We start from the raw sequence: 26,032 nt of genomic DNA, 5'->3' as shown, positions 1-26,032 counted from the left end.
GTGGTGTAAGAACTTCCACAAAGTTTATATTTGACTTGAGATTGATGTATTTATTTTAGTTCGTGAACTATGAGTGTTATTCTGTGATTTTTAATGAGAAGCGCCGATTTTGGTTGCAATTATAAGATCATAGAGTACGGCCTCAATATAAAAACATATAGCCCGTATCATGAATTCACTGAATACCTTACGTTTGGGTTTAAGGTAAGGGTTATGCATGTGATTGTATCGGTCAAACTTTAGTTTAAATTGATATGTTCTCTGTAATTGATTGCCCGATAAAAAAGGTAATTACCAAAAAGGGACCCGTTGCATGCTCTTCAAGTGTTTCTTTTAGAGGCAAAAATGAATATGATATAAGTTCATAAAGTGTGATGTTACCGGTACGTATTCTTTCCTGTAATATTGCGTGTTTGGATTTATAACTAGAGAGAGATTTTTTTTTGTATGTTTTGGGTGTAGATGGGATGGAGCTGATGTAGGTGAAACTTCGTTATCCCCCCACAAGTGAGAGGAAACGTACTTAAATAATTTTCACATTCCTCGGTCTCATATCAATCAAATAATCTCCTCAACTAACCCACTAACCTTGTCAAATACCTCGGCTTAATGTCACTTATCTATCTCCTTATTTAACCCATCGAGAAACTTAAATCAGACGTCAGTCCCGTGTGTGGTGTAGGGCGATGTCGAAGATTGGCCTTTGTATTTTCGGAACACTTTATAATCTCATTAGGATACACTACCGGTAACCTAGAAAATGAAAGGGAGTAACAGCTCCAGTGAGCTATGGTAACATGTAGCCTACTTAAGCCGTTTTACCACATACTTGATCCACGTAAAATACAAATATTTACTCCATTTTATTGTATTTTTGGTCCAGGGAAAATACAATACAAATGGAATAAAACTTTGGAGTTTAGTGGAGTTAACGAAGTGCTACGAAATTATGGTCGTGTGCATATCATTTAGCTGTTATACGCAATGGGATAGGGACTATAATATACATACAATTAACAGTATTACCTTTTTGAACTTACAAGCAAATTAAATAGTATATAATCAGATATGTTTGGGTCTAGTAAAATTAAGTGAAACTGGCGATATCATTGGCCAAACATATGATTTTAAGCATTAAGATGTTATTCATTCTGGCAGTGTGATTTTACTGACTAGCCCGTAGTTTTGGTTGGTAGGAACTATTGTAATTCTTTCCGATCTCGCATTGAAATGGCAATTACATTACCAGTAGGCTATAGGAACGATGCGTCTGAATATCGTTTTCATAGAATTTTGCACTCTTTGATTATGTATACGAGTTAATGTGTTTTGCATAATTGTTTCTTTTCTTGTTTTAGATCACAGCATTCGAGACAATTAAATGGTGTACAGAATGTAATAAAACAATATTCTTCAGCTAAAAATGAAGAGATAATTATACCTAAAAGAATTCATAGAGGACCAACTGATATACTTAGGGTAAGCTACAGAAAACTGAGTACGTAATTTAATTTGCTTCAGAGTAGCTAATTACCAAATAAACTGAATGTATAGGCTTATCTAAATATGTTAGTACTTTAGTCATTGCCATTTTTTTTTATATTTTTACTTCATGTTGGACATGTGACGAGAAAATAGTAAATTATATAAGGAAGTAATCGAATTAGGTTCTTCTATTTGTTTTAGCAATACAAAACATTTGTATATTTTTATTACCAGAATTGTACCCTAAATGCCTGCAACATTTCGTATTAAGTGGTTACAAATATAGACTGTGGCGCAGATAAAAGTATCCTATGTAAATATAGAGTAAATATAGAAGCGAAGTGTTTAAAAGGACTCACCTTTTATAGAAGACGTTGAAAGTGACTCCCTGCAGCATCAATACATAGCTGTGCACATGTAATCATGTTCAGATACACTTGGCCTCAGTAACTTTTGGTGTGCAATCTGAAGAAACTCTTTCTCTTCTCGCATTTTGCACAGATCCTGTAACACATTGCTTTTCAACCAAACCCTTTGTCGGTTGTCCTCTATTCGGAAACTTGTCCCTGAAAATTTTAATCGAACCTGTTTTCACATATGCTTCCACAATTTCCACTCTTTCCTGTTTCGAGTAAGTCATTTTGCAGAATGCAAACAGACACGTGTAATTCGACTGATGAAATACTGACAGGATGAATGCCAACAATCGATTATTGCATAAAATTGTGTATGGTTATAGCTGTTTATTCATTTCGTTATGATACGATATGATAGAATACGATAATGGAATTTTAAATCAATCAATTAATCAATCAAAGGGCATTATGGAGCATGTCGACTCCATGTCGATTTCACTCTGTTCTATCTTTTGGTAGTTCCTCCCAGTTGGTAATTCCCATTTCTATGCATTCCTTATGAATTTCATCTTTCCATCTACTTCGAGGTCTTCCCAGTGGCCTTCTGTTGTTAAAGGTGTTCATATATATTTGTTTTGCACTGCTGGAGTCATCCATATGTATAACATGTCCTGCCCAATTTAATCTTCTGGTCCGTATTGGATCTAAAATTGACGGTTGATTATAAAGTTTGTGAATATCATTATTATGTCGAATTTTAAGCAGTCAAAATATCGCATTCGCATTCAAACAGGAGATGGGCTACTTTTATCTGTACCACTCAGTATAACATAAAAAGTAAATTAAACTTTTCTAGGTCTACTTATACCACAATAAAATTCTCTGCCTTTCCATAAGTAAGTTTCATAATGTTACATTTGTGGTTTATCGGCTTTGTTACTACCAATACAAAGCCCTGAAGGGGTAGGAGTAGAAGAATTGAAGGGAAATTGTTGTGTAATGTCTAATTTATGCAAAATTAAATGTAAATTGCTTTACAATGGAGAACTATTTATAAAACTTTTGTTATTAGTGGAAGTCGAAGAATGAAGAATCATGGTTGGAATATCTGTTTGTCGTATGAACTGTCTGTAGTTTTTTCATTCATTATTACACAGGTTTTAGCCAGCACTGTGAAGCCCGATCCAACAGCTCCTCATTACAAATATCATGATGATCCATACTTAACACCTCAGTCCAACGTTGGAAAAAGGTCGTTTGCATTGTCAAAAGAATCTGGACGTAAAGCAGCGCAGTGGATTCGAGCACAAAATGCAGAGCTGTTTCAGCACAAAGTTGCATTTCCTCCAGTAGAGGTAATTTAATAAATTATGAAAAAGTAGTAGCTTTCAGTAGTATTGCATGCAGATCTTACGTGCATTTTATCAACATATTCAGTGTCACTGAAAAGCAAACATCATTCCATAATGCATCAAATCTATCTCTCTCATGTAGAACAATACGTTTTGTTTATCTTCATCATCATCCTCACCCATTCCCTACACTACACTTACACGAACACTTACATATACACTCACCCTAGTACACTCAACTCTCCACAGATGCATATCATGCATAGTGTGGCCTGCCGAAGTGGTGTGCAACTTGAAAATGGGTCACAGTCCTGCCAGTTATCCCTTTCACGCAAGGAAAGTGGGTAGGCATTGAATACACACACGCATGCGCACGCACAAACATACACACACACACACACACACACATACACACACACACACACATACACACACACACACACACACACACACACACACACACTGAAAACAAATGAGTGTCACTTAACCTATTCCTTTCAAGAGATTTCATTTGCCCCATTCTTGAAAACAATTGTTTACATGGATATATTGTTCCGAAGATGAAGAGAACCCATGCAGCTTGGTTGTGAATGTGTGTCCTTCAAAACAAAGAGAGAGAAAGAGAGTGAATGAGTGAGTGTGTGTGAGAGAGAGAGAGAGGGAAGGAGGAAGAGAGAGGGAGAGAGAGAGAATATGTGTGTGTGTGAGAGAGAGAGAGAGAATATGTGTGTGTGAGAGAGAGAGAGAGAATGTGTGTGTGTGTGTGTGTGTGTGTGTGTGTGTGTGTGTGCGTACAGTTTTTTTTTTAAATGATATATTCGAAATACATTTCTCATAATATTTGAAGAGTCCACTGCAAGAATGATGGATGTCATTTGGAATACATTTTGCAGGAGAAGCAATTGAAAGTTTGAAATGCTTAGCACTCAAAGCTTAACTGTGATTTTCCGATCATTACTGGACAATGACTATCAGTGTCAATGCCATATAACTCTCTATGTACATTCTATATGTCTTAAGCCATGCATTGACAGTCTTGGTTCATTTTCGACAAGAAAGTGACATCCATCATTCTTGCAGCGGACTCTTCATTTCTAAGCGTAACCAAGTTTTTTGTCAGATAAAAATAACATATTCTGCACTAAATAATTAATATGTCAAACCACTATATTTGAAATTTGTGTAATATAAAATTAAGATAATTTGTTAATAATATGTTTTTTTACCTATTAATTACATACTATATTAAGTACTTAGGCAGATAAACAGCTGAGTAAAAGTTCTTACCACGTGGAAAATTGTCACTTTTTCTTGAGCCTTTAATTACTTATTCTTGCAGCCCCCCAAGATCCTACACGTCTACAAATGGCCTTTCAAAGACTCTGAATTTGAGACCGCTGAATTAATATCATTAATTCTTATTAAAAGCGACGACACTAGTTGAAAGGATTTTAGAGCACACTTAGATCTAATAAAAGAGTGTTGTTTTGACTGTTTTTTATCTAGTTCTTAATTAATTTCGAAATAATTGATTATAATATATACCGGTAATTTAATGCTACTTAATCTGCTCTTATTTTAGGCATTTTATCCCCGAGCTGTGTATGATGAAAACAGTGAAGTAGATGAAGAAGTACTAAAGCAAGTTATTAAAGATGTTTTAGTATCTGATGCCATCACAGTATATCAATTGCTAGAGAAGAACGGAAAAAGTAAGATTTGTACCAGAACTTTAATGTAATAGTTAACTCAAATGATGGAAATTCCACAGTGATATTATGAATTAAAGTGTGTGTTTCTTAGCTTACTGTGTGTTAATTTAATTCTTAGCTTAGGTGACAGAGCACTGGCTTACAATGACTGCAAACCCAGGTTCGAATCCCGATAATGGCAGAGTCATGTTTGTGGTAGGTTCCTGAGGGTTTTTCTGCCGTTTCTCTTCATTATTTCACTGTCACTGACCATTTCAAAATTCATTCATTCATCTCATTTGCAATTTCTCACATATTTTTAGAAACCACATTATTGTTGTGATATTGTTTCAAAGATTTTACGAACGTATTGTAACTTTAATTCAAAACAAGAATGTAACTTTTATTTAAAACAACAATAATCACTTTCTATAATTGAATGTGTCCCGTCAACAATGGGATTTCCACTCCACACAGTAACACAGTATTCGTTATTGCACTCCACAGACGACAATGACAATTTACTTGGATTATTGAGAACAACAATGTACTGCTAATCTTAACTAATGTTCACAAGGCACTATTTACAAATCAGAACTGTCATTTCTCAGTTCGTTTGCCTTGGCTGGTTCTTCTAGCTCAGTCACTTTAGTTCACAGTATCTCGAACCCCAGACCTTCAGAGACAGTCCACTGAACTTTGAACTCAGGTCCCCCAACTGCGGTCCACTGCACTCGAACTCAGGACTTCGGACGCTCACACAGCTGCGGACACACTCAAGTCGAACTCCGGTCTCGAAGCTGGCTTCACTGCTACACAAAACTGGCTGGCTTGCCGTCCAACGACTACAACAATAACTGCAACTAACTGCTATCAGCTCACTTGCGTCTCTTCTTTTATAACCAAACCATAGTTTCGGGAACGTACGATGCTTGAAATTTCTACGGATGCCCAGAAGATGGCACCTCTCGAATTCTCTGGATTTCTTCCCTCAGTTGCAGGCACATTACTCCCCCCTCTCTTCTGCGGAACAGCGTGTCGCCTCCTCGCGCCTCCTTACGTCTATCCCCTCCAGAACCGAGCGGCCACAACCTTCTTCACTGCGTCGCTCGTTTTCTCGTGCGCTCCCGACCTCTGTGGAACGCGATCGACTCCCGACTGTCACAGTATATTTTCTGTACTAAAACAACTAATTTATCTACATCGAGCTCCATTATAATAATGTGCATTACACAACAATAGTATTTGTAGATAGTAAAACGTGCAATCATAGTCACTACTAACGCATGCGCAGTACACTGCAGCTATCAGATAGTCTCCTCGTGACGAACTTCTAGCAGTCATTCCATGTTGTCTCTTGTGTCTACTCGCAACTGTCGTGCCGCATCTGATTTTGTGTGCACCACATAATAAGAAATCAATGGGAGACAAGTACTATGAGACAAAATGTTGTATCACACTGTGCCGCTTCTGATTCTGTGTGCACCCGGTCTGACAACAACCAAGAAAATCATAAGTATGCCCTCATCTGTAGATTATTATTGATTCTTAATCTTTGATCATGATGTGGCTGGTAGTTGGATGAATAATGCAGAAATGATAATTTTTATCAAGCAGTTATATTTGTAACTCTTAAACTTTGGATGTGTTGTTGTTTTCTAATGCCAGGCGTTTGACAATAAAGTCATTTGACCTCTTGCACTCCAATATTTTTCAAAGAAATTATCATGGTCAGCCACTGAAGCACAGATTTTGAGGTGTTCCGAATACATTTCTTGGTTTGAGTTGCACAATGGGCAGTTAGGGGACTGATATATTCCAATTCTATGTAGGTGTTTGGCCAAACAATCATGGCCTGTTGCCAATCTAAATGCAGCTACAGACTATTTTCGTGGTAAATCGGGAATTAACTGTGGATTATGATGCAGAGAGTTCCATTTTTTCCCTTGAGATTGTGCTATCAAATTTTGTTTGTTGAAGTCTAAGTATGTAGATTTAATAAATCTTTTCACAGAGTAATACGTAGATTTAGTAATAGGTCTGTAAGTAGCAGTGCTGCCCTTCTTTGCTAAAGCATCCGCATTCTCGTTTCCCAGGATTCCACAATGGGATGGTATCCATTGGAATACAATTCTTTTATTGAGTGATATTAATTGAGAGAGCATTTCAGTTATTTCTGCTGTTTGAGATGAAGGTGTGTGTTTAGAGACTATTGCTAGAATAGCTGCTTTGGAGTCTGACAATATAACTGCATTCTTAAATTTATTGATGTGAAATAGAAGATTTCTGAGACTTTCACTTATTGCAACGATTTCTCCATCAAAACTTGTTGTTCCATATCCAAGAGATCTATAAAGTGAGAAGAGACAGCACGTAACACCTGCACCGGCACCTTGTTCTCTGGAGATCAAGGATCCGTCGGTGTATAAATGAAGCCAATTTTGTGGAGGGTACCTAATATTAATTGTCTCTAAAGACAATTGTTTCATTATTTCATTGCTTACTTCTGATTTCAGTATTTCTTCTGTTAAATTTAGATTATATTCTATATTTAATAGAGTTAAAGGGTTTGGTTTAATTTGTAAGTTTTCTTTTAAATTCGGGATATTGATTTTCTGCTTTAATTCTTGAACCATGGATATGAAACTTTTTTGAGTTTTCAACCTACAGAGAGGACTGTATGAATGCCAATTGTTTCCTGGTAATCTGATAAGTTTTTCATATTGAATCAGTGCTTTTTCTTCTATTGTCATTTTGATGCTGTTAATATTAGTGAGGAATCTCATAGAATCTATTGGAGTTGAAACTTTGGATATAGTAAGTTATGTTCAGTTAAATCAATCCTGAATTAGCTAAGGAATGTACTCTTTGAACATTAAACTTCACACCTAAGCATCCTGTGTCTATATACGATATATATGTAAGTATGCATGACTGATTAGCAAGTACATTATTTTCTTTTGCCATTAGATATTTCTCACTCAACAAAGCAGTCACTCCTAGAGTTACTGTGCTTCTTCAACTGTGAAGATACTCTGCCAGAAGATATGATCGAGGAACGTTGGTTTAGACATGGTGTTCTGCGCAAGGATAAACATAGGAAAACATGGAAGTAAGATATCTTCACTATTTCACTTCCACATTTAATGTCAACATAGTGCATATGAAAGTTGTATTATTTACTGTATATAAAGTATTGTACCCCTAACTGTAAAAGACAAAATTGAAACTATTATTATAAGAGAGGTTGAGAACTTTGGAGACTGGTAATAGATTGGTTGAAAAATACTGTTAGAAGTTTCATGGAAGAAGGGAAGAGATGGTACAAAATCACACTAACATAATATTTTTAACTACTGTAATTCAATTGAGATGTTAATGCATACTATCAGTTAGAATGTAGGTTACTGCTGCTGTTGTCACACTGGTGTGACATACCTTGTACAGAAATGATCACAAGCGTTTGGAATGGGTTTGGAATTTCGCTAAAATGGATTATAAATTCACAAATCTATTAATATATATCGGAATATGTATGATGTACGATAATATGTATCGTTCAAAAGCGGAATCAATTACATTGTTTTTAAAGTAGTTATATCAGGATTTTGGAAACTTCAAGACGAGGTTTTAGTGTGTATCCAACTCTCCACACAACTTTGGCGATGTTGAGCAAGTTTCTTGAAACTTCACGAAAGAAGTTCACACTTTGATTTTTCAACAAGTTCTTGACATCTCTTTGTCTTCTTAATTTATTAATTGAAGCATACCTCATTGCATTTATTAACTATACAGCATTGAGTATCCTCTGTACGTGAAGACGATCTGAAATTGAATAAAATAGGCTATCAAAATTAACGATTGCCGCACCTGCTATAACACAGTATTTATATGGGTAGGTACAACACTTTCAGCATCTGCTATACACATGTATTCACCACTATCTCATACAACTCACTGGCACGAACAGTAAACATCTCTTTATCAGCTTTATATTTACTCATAGGTCACAAAGGTCAGAAGGAGAGGGAACGGTGATTCACATTCTTTCTGGACGCAGATTTAACTTTGGCGCATAGTACTTATCATTACAGCATCTGTCTTGAAGCACAAGTAGAATAATATCAACAGATTGTTTGAAAGGATAAGCAATATTAGGCACATTCAGAATTTTGATTTGAAAAATAATGGTGTTGAGTTAGCCAATTTATCTTGATGCATAGGAATGTGTGTGCGTCACATGAGTCCACCGACCATGTGGGGACTAGAGTGTCAGCAGGTGAACGATGTGTGCCTGCAACCACGGTGCTGCTGAAAGTGAGCCCAGATAAAATGATAACTCTATATGAAGGCATTGCTCATAGCCAAACCTGAAACTCATGTTAATGTTGAATTTTTTGTGTTGCAACACATAAAACAGAATATTATGTAAAATGTTTATGTTTCAGGGACAATGGCTTGGCTGAGGCTATATTTCGATCATTTGAGTCTCCAGACTCAGTTTCATATTGCACTTTATTGCAAGGAATGACTCGCTATTACCAAGTTGATCGAGCTTGGCATCTGTACGAAGAAATGAAAGAAAAACGAATCTCTCTCACTAGGGATGCATATAATTCTCTTATTCGTGTTGTTTGTTTCCTTCGTGAGGGCAACGAGCATAGATGGCAACTTATTCAGGTAAAGAAACACTAATCATATGCACAAAATATTCATCATACATATCCAAAGGTTTTTAAGTAAAATAAATTTACTTGCATTCTACAACCTATGCACAAGTGATGTGTAATTGAATTTTTAACTTATTTTACTTTAATAATAATGAAGAAGAAAAAGAAACAGAACTTTGAGACTTAACGAAATCTCATAAAATGTTCTATAACTTCTGATAGAATATATGTTGTTTATCTAATCAAGAAGTTTTGAAACACACTCTGAACTCCTTAGGTACTAATAAACTGTATAATATTCTATAAATGAGCTGCCAACTTCCTGAGTGATTTTCGAGGGCTTAACTGCATTCTTGCCTGAATTTCAGCTAACTTTTCTTCTATCGGTACACTTCTGCTTATTTACTTCTTCCCCCCTCCCTCCCCAATCTAACACAGAATCTTTATTACCGGTACGTCACTTTCGAATAACTATATGAACATAAGACTCGGTTGGTACAGGAGTTTCTGGATATCTGTGACGAAACTTAAAATAAATACACTTTTTAACATGTTTTACATAATATTTATTCTATAAATAAGTTTACATTAAAATAATTCTCTGTCCAATACTGTACCGAATCATTGTGTTAGAATGATGGATGGCCATGCACTGCTGCTTTCCAGAAGGTTGACTCTGCTGATATGGGAGCAGGTAACATAATTGCTGATAATGCATTGCATTGTGGGCAGTATAACCACTCTCAAAATATAAATGGATCTCTCTGTATATTCCCCATTGAATGATGTGCAAATAATTTCATTATTTTAGTAAGTCACCAAAGAGCTGAAGTGATACTGGTAATTGATTTCAGCTTTGTACTGAAGATGAAGAGAAAACTGAGTTGGTATATAAAATTTATAATGCATTTTTTTATATTTTTAATGACTATTAAACTTTTACTACGTCATACTACTTTTGACCAATAAAAATTACGAAAGGAGTGCTTCAGTCAATCATAGCTGTTTATCACTACAATTTTATCACTTCCCTAGCATTTGTTTCTTTGTTTACCAACATTTCAAATTGCAAATTCTTTATGGTACTATAAAACATGCTTTGGGATAGTCATTTGTTTCCCACATAGTCAACTGAAAATGGCTCCATTCAAACATTTTGGTGAATCTTACATTAGTGAAATAGAATTTTAGTAAGTCATTACCTATTTTATTGTATTAGAGTACTTTATTTCTTCTAATCTTTATATACTTTCTTCTGTTTTTATCACCTCCCTACCATTTGTGTCTTTGTTTGCCAACATTTCAAACTGCAAATTCTTTACGGTGCTATAGAACATGCTTTATGATCGTCATTTGTTTACTAGACATAGTCAACTGAAAATGGCGGCTCCATTCAAACATTTTGGTGAAGCTAACATTAGTGAAATAGAATTTAGCAAGTCAATTAATATTTTATTGTATTAGAGTACTTCATTTCCTCTAATCTTTATATACTTTCTTCTAATCGTGTAATAGTCAATTAAATCCCACTCGAGTTTTGATTTTCTCTAGAGAAACAACCTCTAGTGAGATTACTGTTGGTAATTTATTTTTTTTAATGCAGAGATGATTGACTATGTCATTAGCTGTACAATGGCATGTTTGATAAATTACAGATAAAATACATAACAGAAGAATATCACAGATGGTGATATTGGTATTGGTATATATATTACAAATTGTATCTAATTTTATAGGAAAGTTGTGTTAGTTATAATGAAAGATTCAAGATGTTACTCAAAATTCTGTATTCTTACTTGTATAGGAGTTGCTAACTGAGATGTCTAAACAAAAAATGCAACCAAATACTGGGACATTGAATGCAGTTTTGGAAGCTGTTAGTAGTATGGGATCACAGAAGCATGTAAAGACTTACGCACTTAGATTGTTGGCTGAAATGAGACGAGTTGGAGTACAGCCATCACTAGCAAGTTATTATTATCTGCTTATAACCTTCTGCAAAGAAAGTGAGTATACTCCTGTTTCTCCACTGGTATTATACATGTTATGTGGTGAAAATATGTTATTTCCGAATATGTTGTTTTATAATGCCAGGCGTTTGACAATAAAGTCATTTGACCTCTTGCACTCCAATATTTTTCAAAGATATTATCATTGTCAGCCACTGAACCACAGATTTTGAGGTGTTCCGAATCCATTTCTTGGTTTGAGTTGCACAATGGGCAGTATGGCAATATTTCAGAATATTGTACTGAGTGTTTGGAAAATGCTATCGTATAGGAATCAGCACTCTCCAGTCACTTGTTCCAGAGATAATGTGGTTAGCATCTGCGAGTCAAATGAGACACATTGTCGAAACACGTAAAAATAACGGTCATTCATAGGGTTGCCAACTATTTTTGAAGAAAATATGGGAGACTAAGTGGTCTACAATATTTCACATAGAAAATTGACAAATTATTCAATTCAGTTAGTGATACTAAAAACAACTTTATTCTACACTTTGGCAGTTAGGCTTAAATTAAGAGTATTTTGAGATATTTTGCGTTGCGGCATAGTTTCAAACAAATTGTAAACATTACCTACATGAGTAGTTGAAGTTGACTGTGATTTGCAGTTTTGATTTGGTTAGATGTGTCATGCTCCTGTTTCCAACATCTGTTCTATCTTTGTAGTTATCCAGCTATTTGCTGACACACGTGTTCCACTATGTTTCACTATGAATTACATCTGTTCACTTACTGTTCATAAGAGAAAACACTCTCTGGATGAACTTTGCTGCCTGGTATGCTGACAGCACATCTCACTATTTTTTTTTCTAAATATCTAACTCTAACATTGTTTGATTTTAAACTAGTGAACTCTGAAGCTATTTCTGGCAAGTACTGCCTTCTACAGAGACTGCATATTTCAGAGCATCTGTGAAACAACAGAATTCATCATATAAATTATCTTCAAGCTCGTAAAAATTAAATGTTTCAAATAAAGTTTTACATTGTGCAAAAATAGGGGAGAAAAAGGATCGAAGAGAAGGGAAATATGGGAGTCGGGAGACTGTTAAAAATTAAGGCTAAATATGGGAGATCCCGAGAAATACAGGAGGGTTGGCAACCCTAGTCATACAAGAGATTTTTTTGGCATGTCAAAATATGATTGTTTCCTTCTGATTTTTTGTTTATCATTTGCTGTGTTTTTAATTTTGATGTAATTTTTATGTTTTGGATTTTTGAAGCTAACTGCTGTTTCTTCTGAGGTTTGCATGATATTGTTGCTCCTTTTTTTTGGTAAGCATATCCCTCATTTCGTTTCCCACAATGCCAACATGAACAAGGATTCATTGTAGCACAGTCTATTATAATTTAAGGAGCTTGACCATTATTATGAGAGTTGCTGTTGAATGATAATTATTATTATTAGAGTTGACTTCGATTGCAGCTTTGGAAACTGTTAATATGACAACTTTTTGTTTAATATTTGCTCTAAGGAAAATGTTTTTGAGAGTTGTTTCAATTGCTGTAACTTCATTGTCAAAATTATTTGCATATGGTCCTAAGAGTATGTATTAGGAGAACAATTGTCAATATTTGCTGCACCTGCTACTTAAAAGTGAACTATCTGCATATGCTCTTAACCCTTCTTGTAAAATTTGAAGTGGTATCACTGCTAGAGAGCTGCTGGCTCGTGTGGGATTTGATGACGGTTCCAGTAAATGTATGTGATACTCTATTTGTTGGTATTGTAAGGAGTTTATTAATTGCTTTGCAGTTTCTGTCCTTCCTGATATGGTGCTTAATATTAGGTTTGTTCCAGCATGGTTCAGAATCGATTCTGAACTGCTTGCTCATGTGCAGTAGCTCAATGTGTGTTCCAATAAGATTAGAACCGATTCCGAACTGATACTGAATTCCCAGTTCCTGTTCCAACTTGGTTTAGAACTCGTTCGGAACGAGTGAAATTGTTCTCGATTAAGATCAGGAACTGGGAATTCTGAACTGTTGACTCATGTGCAGATAGTTTAATCTGAAGTTCTAGTTAAAATGCTACGAGACTAGGTGGGTTAAAATAAAAAAATAGTTTCATCATGAGTGATTTGAAAGATGATAGGCCCTAGCGATATATTTTACGAATTAAGTTTGGAAGATGAATATAATTTTAATGTAAGAAGAAACTCTGAAGGCCGTGAAAGAAGAGTTCAAGATATGTTCCAACAACGTAAAATCCCGAACTAGTTCTGACATGGTACACAACTGGTGCATACATCTAAAGATGTTCGGTATTAGTTCGGAATACATTCTGAATTGCTTGCTGGAACAAACCTACTGTTAAAGGGTTTTTACTTGGAAATTTTCACTTGTTGCTGTATGGAGACTTTTTTTTGGGGAGGGAGGGGAGAGGATTGTTTGTTTGTTAAATACAGTATCAATGCTGAATATTAATATAGTTTATTATTTACAGGAGGACCAATTAGTACAATTTTGGTCGATATAATGAATGCGATTGAAGGTCAGACATTCACTATCCAAGATCCAAAAGACACATTCTTCTTTGTAACAGCTATGGATATATGCAGAAACCATTTACAGGATCTTGAGTTAGCTCATCGTGTAGACAGATTGCTCCATGTGGGCGACAACTATGATCTTATTGGAGATTCATTCAAAGAGTCTATCTATTAGTAGGTATCTTAGTTGTATTTAAAATTAATTATTATGTATTATCTTTGTATTTTTTTTTTGTATTCCTTTTTATTACAGATTACAGGTGTAGGCCTACAGTATACTCTCGATTATCTGGGCTAATGACTGGGAAGAGGTACCCAGATAATGCGAAAAGACAGATAATACGAAAGATTATTTTGCATGGAAGCAAACGCTTTTAAATCTTTTTTTTTTTTTTAACTTTTGCATTATTTTCTTTTTTTCACTTCCACAACAAGGAACCAAACTTCGAAGCAGCAAAGCTTAGTTCACAACATATCATTTTAATTTGAAGTCCAGTATAATTTTTCATGATTTTTTGTCACTTCATATTAAGTAATAAATTATTTTCGAGGATATGCTGTATATACGAATTAATTTTAATGAAACTTTTATAAGCACATTCAGTTTCTCAGAAATGTTACAGTACAAAAAACACAGTCCCTTAATTTTAAATCTCAGTAAAAATTAATTCATTGTTGTTATTTTTTTATATATATTTCTGTAGCACATGCGTTACAAAATAGTTACAGGTATAAAAGTAATGTAAATCATACTTTCATTAATCAACCAATTGATCAATCTGTCTGTTAATCAAGTATTATGAAGCATGTCAACTCCGTGCCGATTTCAAAAAGTGCCTCTTTTCTGTTTTGTCTGTGGCCAGATCTCCCATCCTTCCATCTACCCTTCGTTTTCCCAGAAGTCTTTTTCTTTTAAAAGTATTTGAATATATCTTCCTACACTTCCACCATCATCCGTTTGCATAAGAATTAATTTAGAAGTCTGTAGACGTATGTGTGCATGGGCGTGTGTGTATGTCCAATTTCAGCAATGCTAAATAACCCAGAAGTTGATGCAGCACCGTTAAATAACAAAATAAAACAAAAAAAAAACTGTGGTAAATGGGTATTAAGAAACCGGCATACTTCATAGTGAAAATGCGGCAGTTAGCCATCCATTTGAAAGATGAAGTCCTTCTTATCATCATGTAGCTGTGGCATCATCCATTCGCTAAGCATATCCGGATAATAGGCCCCCTATTAACTGTTGATTCAATGAAGAAAATTGGACCGTATACCTTTACCATACCCACCTATAATAAAACTTTGGGAAGCCTTCAGTGTAGCTCAGGTGGTAGTGCGTTTGCCTGCTGATCCGGAGTTGTGCTTGGGCATGGGTTTGATTACCACTTGGACTAATTACCTGGTTGGATTTTTTCCGAGGTTTTCCCCAATTGTAAGATGAATGTCAGGTAATCTATGGCAAATTCTCGGCTTCATCTCGCCAATACAAAATTTGTTTTTAGACTTTAATGTACTTAATGTAAGACAAATTTATTATATTGTATTAATAAAATTCATACATAAAAATCGAAATAATTTTGAATTGTATTCTCATAGTTATGAAAAAAAGGTATGAATTTTTTAAGATTGTTTGAACCAAAATGCAACACTGTTCCAGTATTTAATCATAGTAGTAATATAGGCCCAAGAATATATAACAAATTTATATTTAAATATCCTAATCTTGTCAATTCTAATAGTTCTAGTATTAAATTTAAAAAGTTATGTATGGATTGTATAAAAATTGAAAAATTGTAAATTTAAATTTATATACTATAATTGCACAGTAGACATAAGATAAATTGTATTGTATAATTATTAATTTCAATTCAGGAATCCGCCCCTGAGCACGAGTTCTACTCTTTCAGGGGCGAGCTAAAGTTTTTCTGTATATATTATATTTTATGTTACAATTATTAGCAAAATAATAAATAAATAAATAAATAAATACCATCTCGCTATCACCAATTCCATCAATGCTAACTAACCCAGTAGTTGATTCAGCGTCATTAAATAACCAAGTTAAAAAAATAAAACTTTGGGGATTGCTCTGTAATTCAAATCAAATTTCATGGCCGTAGCTTTGATGTGATTAATATAGGATGGCTGCGAAATCGTCTAAATGATTTATGCTCACCATGGATATTTATTATAAAAAGTACTTTAAATATATTTTCCGCAGTAAAAGTTGTTACAGATTTTATTCAACAAAATAACTTATTTTATTTCAGTCGTCATTACTTTGTGCTTCTCTGCAATATGGAGCCACTAGAGGTGTTCATGGGATATTACAATAAGCTTGTTCCCCATATATACATCCCAGAGCCTGCTGTCATGGAGGTATGAAAAATCAGAAGTGACGAGATTCATTAGATTTACAAATGCAATATCATTGAAATTATGTGTAATTGAAAATAATTGGTTTGAAAAAAAAAAGAACCATAGTCCAAAAAATGCAAATTTGAGATATTAAGCTTGTGATGAGTGTATTGTAGCGGCCATCTACTGAATTAGTTGTTAGTGAAAAAAAAAAAAAAAACATAGTTCTATGTTATAGGAGTGGAGATTTTCAGTGGCTTTCATAAAACAACCATAGTCCAAAGACTTTTTTTGTGAAAACGGCCATTGTCCAGACGATGGTAGCATTTACAAATATCATATTCATATCATCTTGAAACATTTATCCATACACTTTTAAACTGTAGTAGATTGGCAATACTGCTTCTTATGTACATGGCAAAAGCTACGTCAGAAAAAAATACTTTAGCACATGAATGGTTGTATTAGTTATGGAGTCATCTTTAGATGCAGAAATAACCCCATGGAAGAAATGTTAGGAACGAAAGGAGAAGGAACAGGATATAATAAAGAAAACGAGGATTAAAGGGGAGATATCATCAGCCACAACAGAGTATTTTTTCTTAAAACAACCATTGTATCCACAGTTATCTACATTTAATACATATGTATTTCTATAAGGCAATTTAAGTTATATACTTCAGTTTTCCCACGTTTCTACAACACCTTAAGAAATCAATCAGTCATTCTTCTTAATGGATCCAGCTGTTTGCTGACAACATAAAGTCCACTATAGTCCTCTGTAGTCTATTCAGTTGGTTTTCATGAGAAATGAGGGGTATTTTGATTGGTGTTCATTATAGATGCCTGTTGCTAGTAGCAAGAGTTGGGGTGTAGTCAATATATACTGCAGGGCTGTGTCTTCTTAAGAAACAGCGTGATGAATTTCATACTTGAAGTGTCAAAAATATCCATTCCAGATAGTTTTTTGTTTCTCCTGAAAATTTTTGTTTTTGGACTATAGTTGTTTTTCCAAAAAGACCCTTCAATTGTTATGTCTATTTTATGTAAGTGTGCCATTATTACAGTCCTTAATTTACAGTAGAGTTCCTGGCCGTCCTAGAAAGTATGCACATGTAACTGAATATGTATCCTATAAAGTCTTATCTACATAAATATAAAATTATAGATATCCCATTATGCCCATGCAGCAATGACGAATAAATGATAGATAATTTGTTATACAATTATAAATTACTGGAGAGAGAAAGATACATTTTGAAAGCGGCAGTTGAAAACTGAAATGACTGAAAACCGGCCAGCGAATAAAGACAAACTAGTGCACAAATACCATAAGAACTTGATCAAATTTACCTACAATATACAATTTGATAAATTACAATGAAAGAAAAGTACAAAACTTCATCCATCTATTTGCCTATAAAGTAACTCTTACAATAATATAAAGTAATTATTTGTACATAGTGTAAGATAAACCAATGCATGTAGTATTACTCCATAGTAATGGGGAATGCAGCCTGTAAATTAACCCCCCCCCCCCCAAAAATGCAAAATTTTATTGCATTAAATTTCTCAAACATATTCAGTTTGTGGTAAACCACACACAGTAGGTTTATGATAATTATAGTACAATACATATACTGTACTTGTGATTCTAATGTATCTAATCATCTTCGGAACTCAGCATCGATAGTGGTACCTCTATTCATTGTATTCACTGTTTTGTCAGGTTAATTTACACTGGGTGTTCAGTTCAAAATGTGTCATGGCTCGCTGTATGCCGTCATGTGGCTAGCTGATGAGCCTAGAGAATTCAATCTTCCTACACTTCCGCAAAGGTGTATAACCTAAGAGGCAGAGAAGTTGCCTAGCAAGTACGGCGTTCATTCTAAAGAGTACGTACCAATACGTACGGTAACGCCGGTAGTGGCAGGAATGTGAACTGTTTGGAAATACGTACTGTCGGGATATGGGGAGAGGGTTAAGACGATTACTTACGTATTTGTTGACATTAACTTCGACGGTCAACATGGACACGGAGCATTTGATTTGTGTTGTGGAATGTTACCGTACGCAACCAATGATAACAAATAACCTGCGTACGACTTGCCGGCGCAAAACGCAGTTCGAAAGAGGTTATGGTAGCACACAGACCTTACTGACCGCCATCTGTTGCTACGACGTTCAAGTTATACCGTACACGTTCTCAAGTTCAGATTGAAGAACGCCTTAAATAATAGGCAACTTCTCTAACATATAAGCTGAAACTCGCTTCAAATCGGTGACCCAACAACAGTGACGTCATGACACACTTTGAAATGAACACCCAGTATTGTCGTATTTCAAAATTGCGTGATATGTAGCCTATCAATTTTATAAATTATATAACACACTTACATAATCTCCATATTCGGTTATTTATGGATATATTCTGCTTCCTTAGTTCTGAATTTGCAAACTAAACTTTTTTCGTGCATGCAGGAAGTAATAAAAGCTGTGGACATGAATGGAGCTGCTGAACATTTCCCAAAGCTGTGGTCAGACATGGTCATATTTGACCACATTGAACGAGCAAATAATGTTGCTGCTATATTAAGTGGGATGGTGAAGTACGAACCCCAGGAACCAAATGACCTTACTAAGAAGTTTTCAGAAATAGCATTGGATGCCTGGAACAAACTGGAAGTGGGTGTGGATGAAGAGAAGTACAGACAGTTCAGGTATTTATCTATTACAGTATGTGTCAAGTAATATGAGATGAGAGCCATATGAGATGCTATCAGAAATTTTTCCGAATTTATAATACAGGGTCTGGCAGAACGATCTCCCCAAATAGAAACATAAATAACGAGAGCAACATAGATCCTATTCAGAATTTTATTTTACCATCTTACAGAAGAATGTTTGCCATTTTGACATCACCAGGGAACCAGGTAGTGATTGGGGGTCAAAAATCCGATATTTATTTTGTGTTTATAAAAGTATAAAACTTGTTTTTTTAAAACAATATAAATATTGTGGGGAGTATTTCTACAAATAACCCTTTTAAATGGCCTCTTTAAATTTGGCGGTGCATGTAATTCATACATCCTTCTTTGTTTGTAAATGCAGTTTTCCTTAAGTTGAAATTTTTCAAACTTAAGTGCATTTTTCTCTGAAACTATTGAATAAATTTAAATGGAATTTTTACAGTGTATTCTGATGCCTGTGTTCTACATAGTGGACCTACAGGTTTAAGAATACCACACATATAACACGAGAAAAAATATATATGCCTATGTATTGAAAAGAAAATTGCAAAAAAGTTGAAGTTATTATTTTTTTTGTTTCACTAGGGGTGAAATATTTAACTAAATTTTGCTTTAGAATTTACAATATACATTATTAGTTAAGTTAGAAAAATACAAGGTTTTGTGAGTGAAGATTGTAGCAATTAATGTGCACTTGAAGAATGAGGTACACTTAGCAAAGTGGGAAAACAGGTTATCAGTTAGGGCCGTTCTTTTGCACTAGGATACGAAACTAATTAGATGTCTTTTATACCACTGAATTCAGAATAATGAATTGTGTAAGCATGGAAATTTTTATTCCACTCTGAGTACTAAAAGCCTAGAAACATTGAACTAATCTTTGTACTGAAATTTTTTAATCGCACAGGCATCACTACCTATTCCCCTTAAAGATAATATCATCCAAATGTTTGCCCTCACCAGCTATACACTCCTCAAACAATGGCTGTGCGTCCTTGTTCCTCAAAAAAGTATGGCTTTATTGATCCAAATTGTGCAGCAACACATCAAACAGTAACACACTCGCTGTGAAGAGGTTGCTAATGCATTTCTCGAGGGTTTTCTGGGGACCAATATGGAATGTTTTGGAGCAAATCGTAAAACAGCGAATGCCCACGACCCCTTTCCACTTTTCCCCTACAAGCTCACCACAAACTCTAGTGGGAAAGAGTGGAAATAGGGGTTTAGGGTGGGGTGACATCTAGTGGAGGAAAGTGGAACAAAAAGAGTGAATGCGGCATCTATGAACAAAAGAAGAACTTCGTCCTGTTTCCCTCTGTCTCTCCTCTCTGCTTCATGTCTCTCTTTTTTTTTTTTTTTTTTGTTATGACTTTGCAGAGGGCAGTATTCGATCCGTCAATCTTCCTAATGAAATGTACGCACACTTTTTGGTCACGCTTTAGACCGCTCAGCTACCGAGACGAGTTGATGGTAAATGAAAATGAATCTGTATGACTTGAAGCTTTCCCGGCGTTTGATATAGAATAACTTCTCGGGTTCTTCTTCCCTGAAGAAGATGGCAGAGCTAGCCGTCGAAAGCTTGGAAGCTAATCTCCAACTCACCTGGCTGAGAAAATGAATCTATTTATGTTCAAGGGAACTGCCATAACGTATTGCAGAAATGCAATGTGTGTCGTTGGATATGTCTTGTTGTCTAATGCACATTAATTTGGTTGTATTGTGTTGTAAAATATGAAATACGTGCGAGGCGGTAGGCAGTGATCCACCGAAGTGGGGCAGATAGTAGAGAGAGACAGTAGAGAGAGAGAGAGAGAGAGAGAGAGCAGGCGAGCGAGGTGCCGAGCGGCGAGCGTGGGGATAACTTCCCCTACTGGCGTTCCTGTTTTACGATTTATATGTTTTGTTTGTTGACGTAGTCCGACAAATGAAAATGAGCTTAGTCACTACTGAGCACAACAGTTTCGCCTGGAATATTTTCCAATATGGTCTCGCAAATATCTTGCTGGTTGAGCCAGTCACATTGCCGAAGTTCCTGAACCACCATAACTTTGTAGGGATGGAACTTGAGATCTAAGTGTAAGATTCCTCTGACACTCCGATGAGATATTCCCAATACCAGAACATGTTTAATGACTGAACATCGCGGAGATGTGGAAACAGCATGCATCACTGCTGTGATATTCTCGGGAGCCCGAACATTGCGACATCTTCTGGACGACTTCTGTTTGAAAGTTAAACTTTTTGTCTGACATTTCTCACCCATATCAGTAAGATTTTCTTATCAGGAATTCTTGCATGTCGACCTACTCTAAAATGAGTACGAAATTGCCACAGTGTTGCAATCACAGTCACCATTTTTTAAACAAAATGCATGATGTTCGCCTGTCCATGCCATGATGGTAACAGGAATGGTATTCTTGTGCTGCTCAAAGATACATGCCACTCAAGCGCAACTATCAAGAAATCTGTATGGCGGCCAATTCAAACTGGGGAGACCATTCTGCCAGACCCTATATAAAGCATTTAGGATTACCTCATTTACAATTCAGCCTCAATCCCTTTCCAAGTAATTTCTTTGTGACTTTATACAGTGATCTCAGTTCTGCTATGCTTCAGATACCCCCTGGAAATCTTCCTGCTTTTGGGTGTCAAGCATCATAGTCTTGATCTCTTATGGTGTCTGGAAATGTTGCCTCTTGAGCTTCAGTTTTATTTTTGGGAATGAAAAGTCACATGGACTAAGTCTGGCGAGTACAAAGGGTACAGGACAACTAGCATGTTGTTAGCCAAAAACAATCGTTGTTGTTGTTTTCTAATGCCAGGCGTTTGACAATAAAGTCATTTGACCTCTTGCACTCCAATATTTTTCAAAGATATTATCATGACCAGCCAATGAAGCACAGATTATGAGGTGTTCCGAATCCATTTCTTGGTTTGAGGTTAAATGGCAAGTTGTAGCCGATTTAAGTGAACACCATATTTTAACGTTTTGGTGGCTACTTCATTCACACACAACCCCCAGAATGTCTGGAGGACCACACCTGCTGTTGGTCGACAGGTCCATTGGGCCTAGCTGGGAGATCTTGTTGATCACCAGCTTTCCCTCCTTAAGCCACTGGAGGACGATTTTAGTGCCATATCAGGTCAGCACTAGGAAAAGAAAAGTAGAAAGAGGAGGAAGGAAAGGGAAATGAACCCCTAGGCCTCGAATGCTCTAATGCCGTCGGGATCGAAGAAAGTAAGAGTTCAGTCAGAGGACTGGATAGGAAAGGGTAAAGAGGGAATTAGGTATTGGATAGAGGAAAATTATACCAAATTCAGTCATTAACTCATCAAGCTGACCAGTGCTAATGGATGAGTAGCCCCTCCCTTTAGTTCAGCTCGTAAAATTATGCTTACTAACAGCTGCACCACGGGAAGGTAGGGATGGGACATTGGATATTTGTCCAGGTTGGTTCCTTAAAGCCTTCAATGGGAAGGATTAATGGCTCTCCCCCCTGTATCCGACAGATACCCTTTTGCAGCCGAAAACAATCGTGTATATTTCCAATCTGTCACTGTGCATGATTATATTGGTACAATAATGTTGTTGGATTGTATGTGTGAAGACATGAAAAATGTTTGAAATCAAAATAAGTACTTCTTCTCCGCATGAAACAAAGAGAACGTGTGTGTATTTAGAGAAGTAGAACATTTGAAGAGTCCACTGCAAGAATGATGGATGTCATTTGGAATACAGTTTGCAGGAGAAGCAATTGAAAGTTTGAAATGCTTAGCGCTCAAAGAAGCTTAACTGTGATTTTCCGATCATTACTGGACAATGACTATCAGTGTTAATGCCATATAACTTTCTATGTACATTCTATATGTCTTAAGCTATGCATTGACAGTCTTGATTCATTTTCGACAAGAAAGTGACATCCATCATTCTTGCAATGGACTCTTCATTTATTTAATAATTTATGTGAACACAGCTTTGAAATTACATCTAATCAATCAGAATCCCAGATGTTATTGACATGGCTCCTGAATTTTAATAATGAAAATGAACTGATAGTTAGTACCACATATAGCAGCTTCATCTGTGTTAGGCTAAAATAGTTTCCAACAATGCTTTAACATATCCTCTGAGAGGGTGCTCATAGATTTCTCTCTCTCTCTCTTAATAGTCCTCATATTTTTCTCTAGTTAAATGTTGCAACTGTACAGTCTGCGTCACTGTTTTTGGCGTGGGAAATAAGTACTGGGAACGTTAAATGCGAGTGTTTTACATTTGCCACAGTCAGTCTGACAATTGAGGAGCGTTTTTGCAAAAGTCGATAGATGCAGAAATCAAGATTTTACAGAAATTACACTAAGTGACAGGATCTATCGAGTTTTGAAAAAAACCTGGAAGGTTTGGTAGTCTCTACATACGGTATGAAACAAGTTTTGGTAAATCTGATTTCATAGATCGATTCCGGAGGTAGAAAACATACGATATCCGTATGTAACTCACTATCGAAAATTTCTGCATCTATCGACTTTTGCAAAAACGCTCCTTAATTGTGTTTGGCAAATGGCTGATGTGACGTGTATAGGAAGTGGTACCATTCTCAGCTGCACTAGCAACATGCTCACAAACTGGGCTCTATATATCTAGGACAAGTGCCAAAAACGCTGGCGCCAGCTGTACCTTACTTGCATTCTGAAAACCTGGCAATCCTACCTGAAGGTGATCATTGTGCTGATCTGGTGTTATACCTATGATGATTGTTCACTTACACTTAGGTGTGTGGATGTGAGGTTAGCAGTCAGCTGGTTAGTTTTGGCCCTCCGTAAACTGTTGTGCGACCCATATTTTATTAATTTTTTATATGTTTATTTTTGGCAGATGGACAGGTCCAGTGCTAGGAAACATAATGATATTGTGTCTGCGTGGTGGAAAATTTGATAATGCACTGGATGTACTAAACAAGCTGGAGAAAGATCAAAACAACATAGTTGGAATTCCTACTGTCGAAGCATTGCAGTCATTTATAGATGCATGTGTTTCACAGAATAAACCAAGAGAAGGAATCGTAAGTTTTAATATTATTATATGTTTGGCTGGTTACAAATGCGTCCAAATGGTTACTTAGGCCTTCTTAGATTTGCAGTATCTATTTCCATTTGTGGTATGAGGGTGTATTTATTATTATTCTGCTAATGGCGGTTACTTTGACTGTTTGTCATTCACCTATATGAAGCCAGTTGTGTAGACCAATTTACTGTCCACACCTGTGGAGTAACGGCTAGCGCGTCTGGCTGTGAAACCAGGTGGCCCGGGTTCGATTCCCGGTCAGGGCAAGTTACCTGGTTGAGGTTTTATCCGGGGTTTTCCCTCAACCCAATATGAGCAAATGCTGGGTAACTATCAGTGCTGGACCCTGGACTCATTTCACCGGCATTATCACCTTCATTTCATTCAGATGCTAAATAACCTGAGATGTTAATACAGCGTCGTAAAATAACCTACTTAAAAAAAAAGACAATTTACCAATAGAATTGTTGCTCAGAGTGTACCATAGGAGACTGGTCTATGCTACACCTGTGATGAAATCAGATGATGGAGATTTGTTGGGCTGCCACAGGGGAACCAGAGAAAACCCTTGTGTTACCTGAATCACAGGCTTGCCCAATACAAGTAACAAATGAGGGTATACCGGGGTTCGAACCCGGGTCCACAGGATTGTAAGTCTTGTGCTCTAGCCACTAGACCATTTGACTCCCTTAGAAATTTCTAAATCCGTACCTGTTACTTGGATAACACAGGGTTCCCACTGAATGTTGTTGTTGTTTTCTAATGCCAGGCATTTGACAATAAAGTCATTAGACCTCTTGCACTCCAATATTTTTCAAAGATATTATTATGACTAGCCACTGAAGCACAGATTTTGAGGTGTTCCGAATCCATTTCTTGGTTCGAGTTGCACAATGGGCAGTTAGGGGACTGATATATTCCAATTCTATGCAGGTGTTTGGCCAAACAATCATGGCCTGTTGCCAATCTAAATGCAACTGAATGTAAATTGTGAATATGAACAAAATAGTGCTGTTTGATTTTGTTTACTGTATAGTCATTTTCAAAGATTACTTGATTTATGTATTTAAATATGTTAATATTGGATGAATGGAGATATAAATATGGCAGTTCTTCAAATCATCTTCAACAGAAGCCAACAATTAATCAGAATCAACCTTCGATATTAAAAGTCTGGAACCAAAATTTAATTTCGCAACCCTGTGTAATGAATTCCTTCCTATAAGTGCTATCAAGTTAGAAATGAAATTCAGCACTAACAGACTGAATCTAGGAAGGTTCTAGATGACAACTATATGGAGATATTGTGAACAACCGACAATGAAGTAATCTAATCATTTGTATATTATAATGTATTATACTTACTTTTACTTTCATTGTTAGAAGTATTATGATAATTTGACTTTCACGCAAGTATAAATTTAATTTTGCAGCAAGTTATAACAACATTACCTTTGTTTCAGCAATGCATCCAGTATGCTGCAGATGCCGGTTTCCCAGAAACTGGAAAGTTTGCTCAGCATTTAAGTAGATCTCTAGATTTAAATGCCGAACAAGTGACGAAACTTACCAACATCGTAGGGCAGGAGGTGATACAAGCAACTAAGACAGAATCAGCTGCAGAGCAATAAGTCAGTGCAATAGTATTCCATTGTTTTATATTAGAGTTACGAATAAATGTTTTGATATACAGTTGTGCATTAATTTTAAATGTGTGAACCTGCACAGCTCGGCTTTTTCTCCCCCCTCCCATTCCCCTTTATCTCCCCCTCTATTTAGCCCTCACGTTATCATATCACTTCAG

At 36.0% G+C, this 26,032-nt stretch overlaps 1 protein-coding gene across 1 annotated transcript; it reads left to right on the top strand.

The window, feature by feature from the left end:
- Positions 1 to 24: 24 nt before the first annotated feature.
- LOC138691657 (small ribosomal subunit protein mS39) lies at positions 25 to 25,920 on the top strand. Its single transcript, XM_069813891.1, has 12 exons — positions 25 to 204; positions 1,359 to 1,479; positions 2,999 to 3,196; positions 4,776 to 4,905; positions 7,855 to 7,996; positions 9,333 to 9,564; positions 11,359 to 11,560; positions 14,010 to 14,229; positions 16,329 to 16,437; positions 18,898 to 19,136; positions 24,040 to 24,226; positions 25,692 to 25,920. The coding sequence occupies exons 1-12, from the start codon at positions 170 to 172 to the stop codon at positions 25,857 to 25,859; spliced, it is 1,983 nt and encodes a 660-aa protein (XP_069669992.1). The 5' UTR covers positions 25 to 169; the 3' UTR covers positions 25,860 to 25,920.
- The last annotated feature ends 112 nt before the right edge of the window (positions 25,921 to 26,032 follow it).

Source organism: Periplaneta americana, chromosome 1, assembly GCF_040183065.1.
Source record: "Periplaneta americana isolate PAMFEO1 chromosome 1, P.americana_PAMFEO1_priV1, whole genome shotgun sequence".
Classification (NCBI taxonomy): domain Eukaryota; kingdom Metazoa; phylum Arthropoda; class Insecta; order Blattodea; family Blattidae; genus Periplaneta; species Periplaneta americana.
The sequence above is the reverse complement of the archived record's forward strand: the minus strand, read 5'-3'. Positions and strand labels throughout refer to the sequence as shown.

What these genes read in the sequence shown, in the direction of transcription:
- LOC138691657 (XM_069813891.1), top strand. Translation starts at nt 170, where the DNA reads ATGAATTCACTGAATACCTTACGTTTGGGTTTAAG. An exon ending in TATAACCTTCTGCAAAGAAA is followed by an intron (nt 11,561 to 14,009) that starts GTGAGTATACTC and finishes TATTATTTACAG; the next exon opens with GAGGACCAATTAGTACAATT. An exon ending in CAGAGCCTGCTGTCATGGAG is followed by an intron (nt 16,438 to 18,897) that starts GTATGAAAAATC and finishes TCGTGCATGCAG; the next exon opens with GAAGTAATAAAAGCTGTGGA.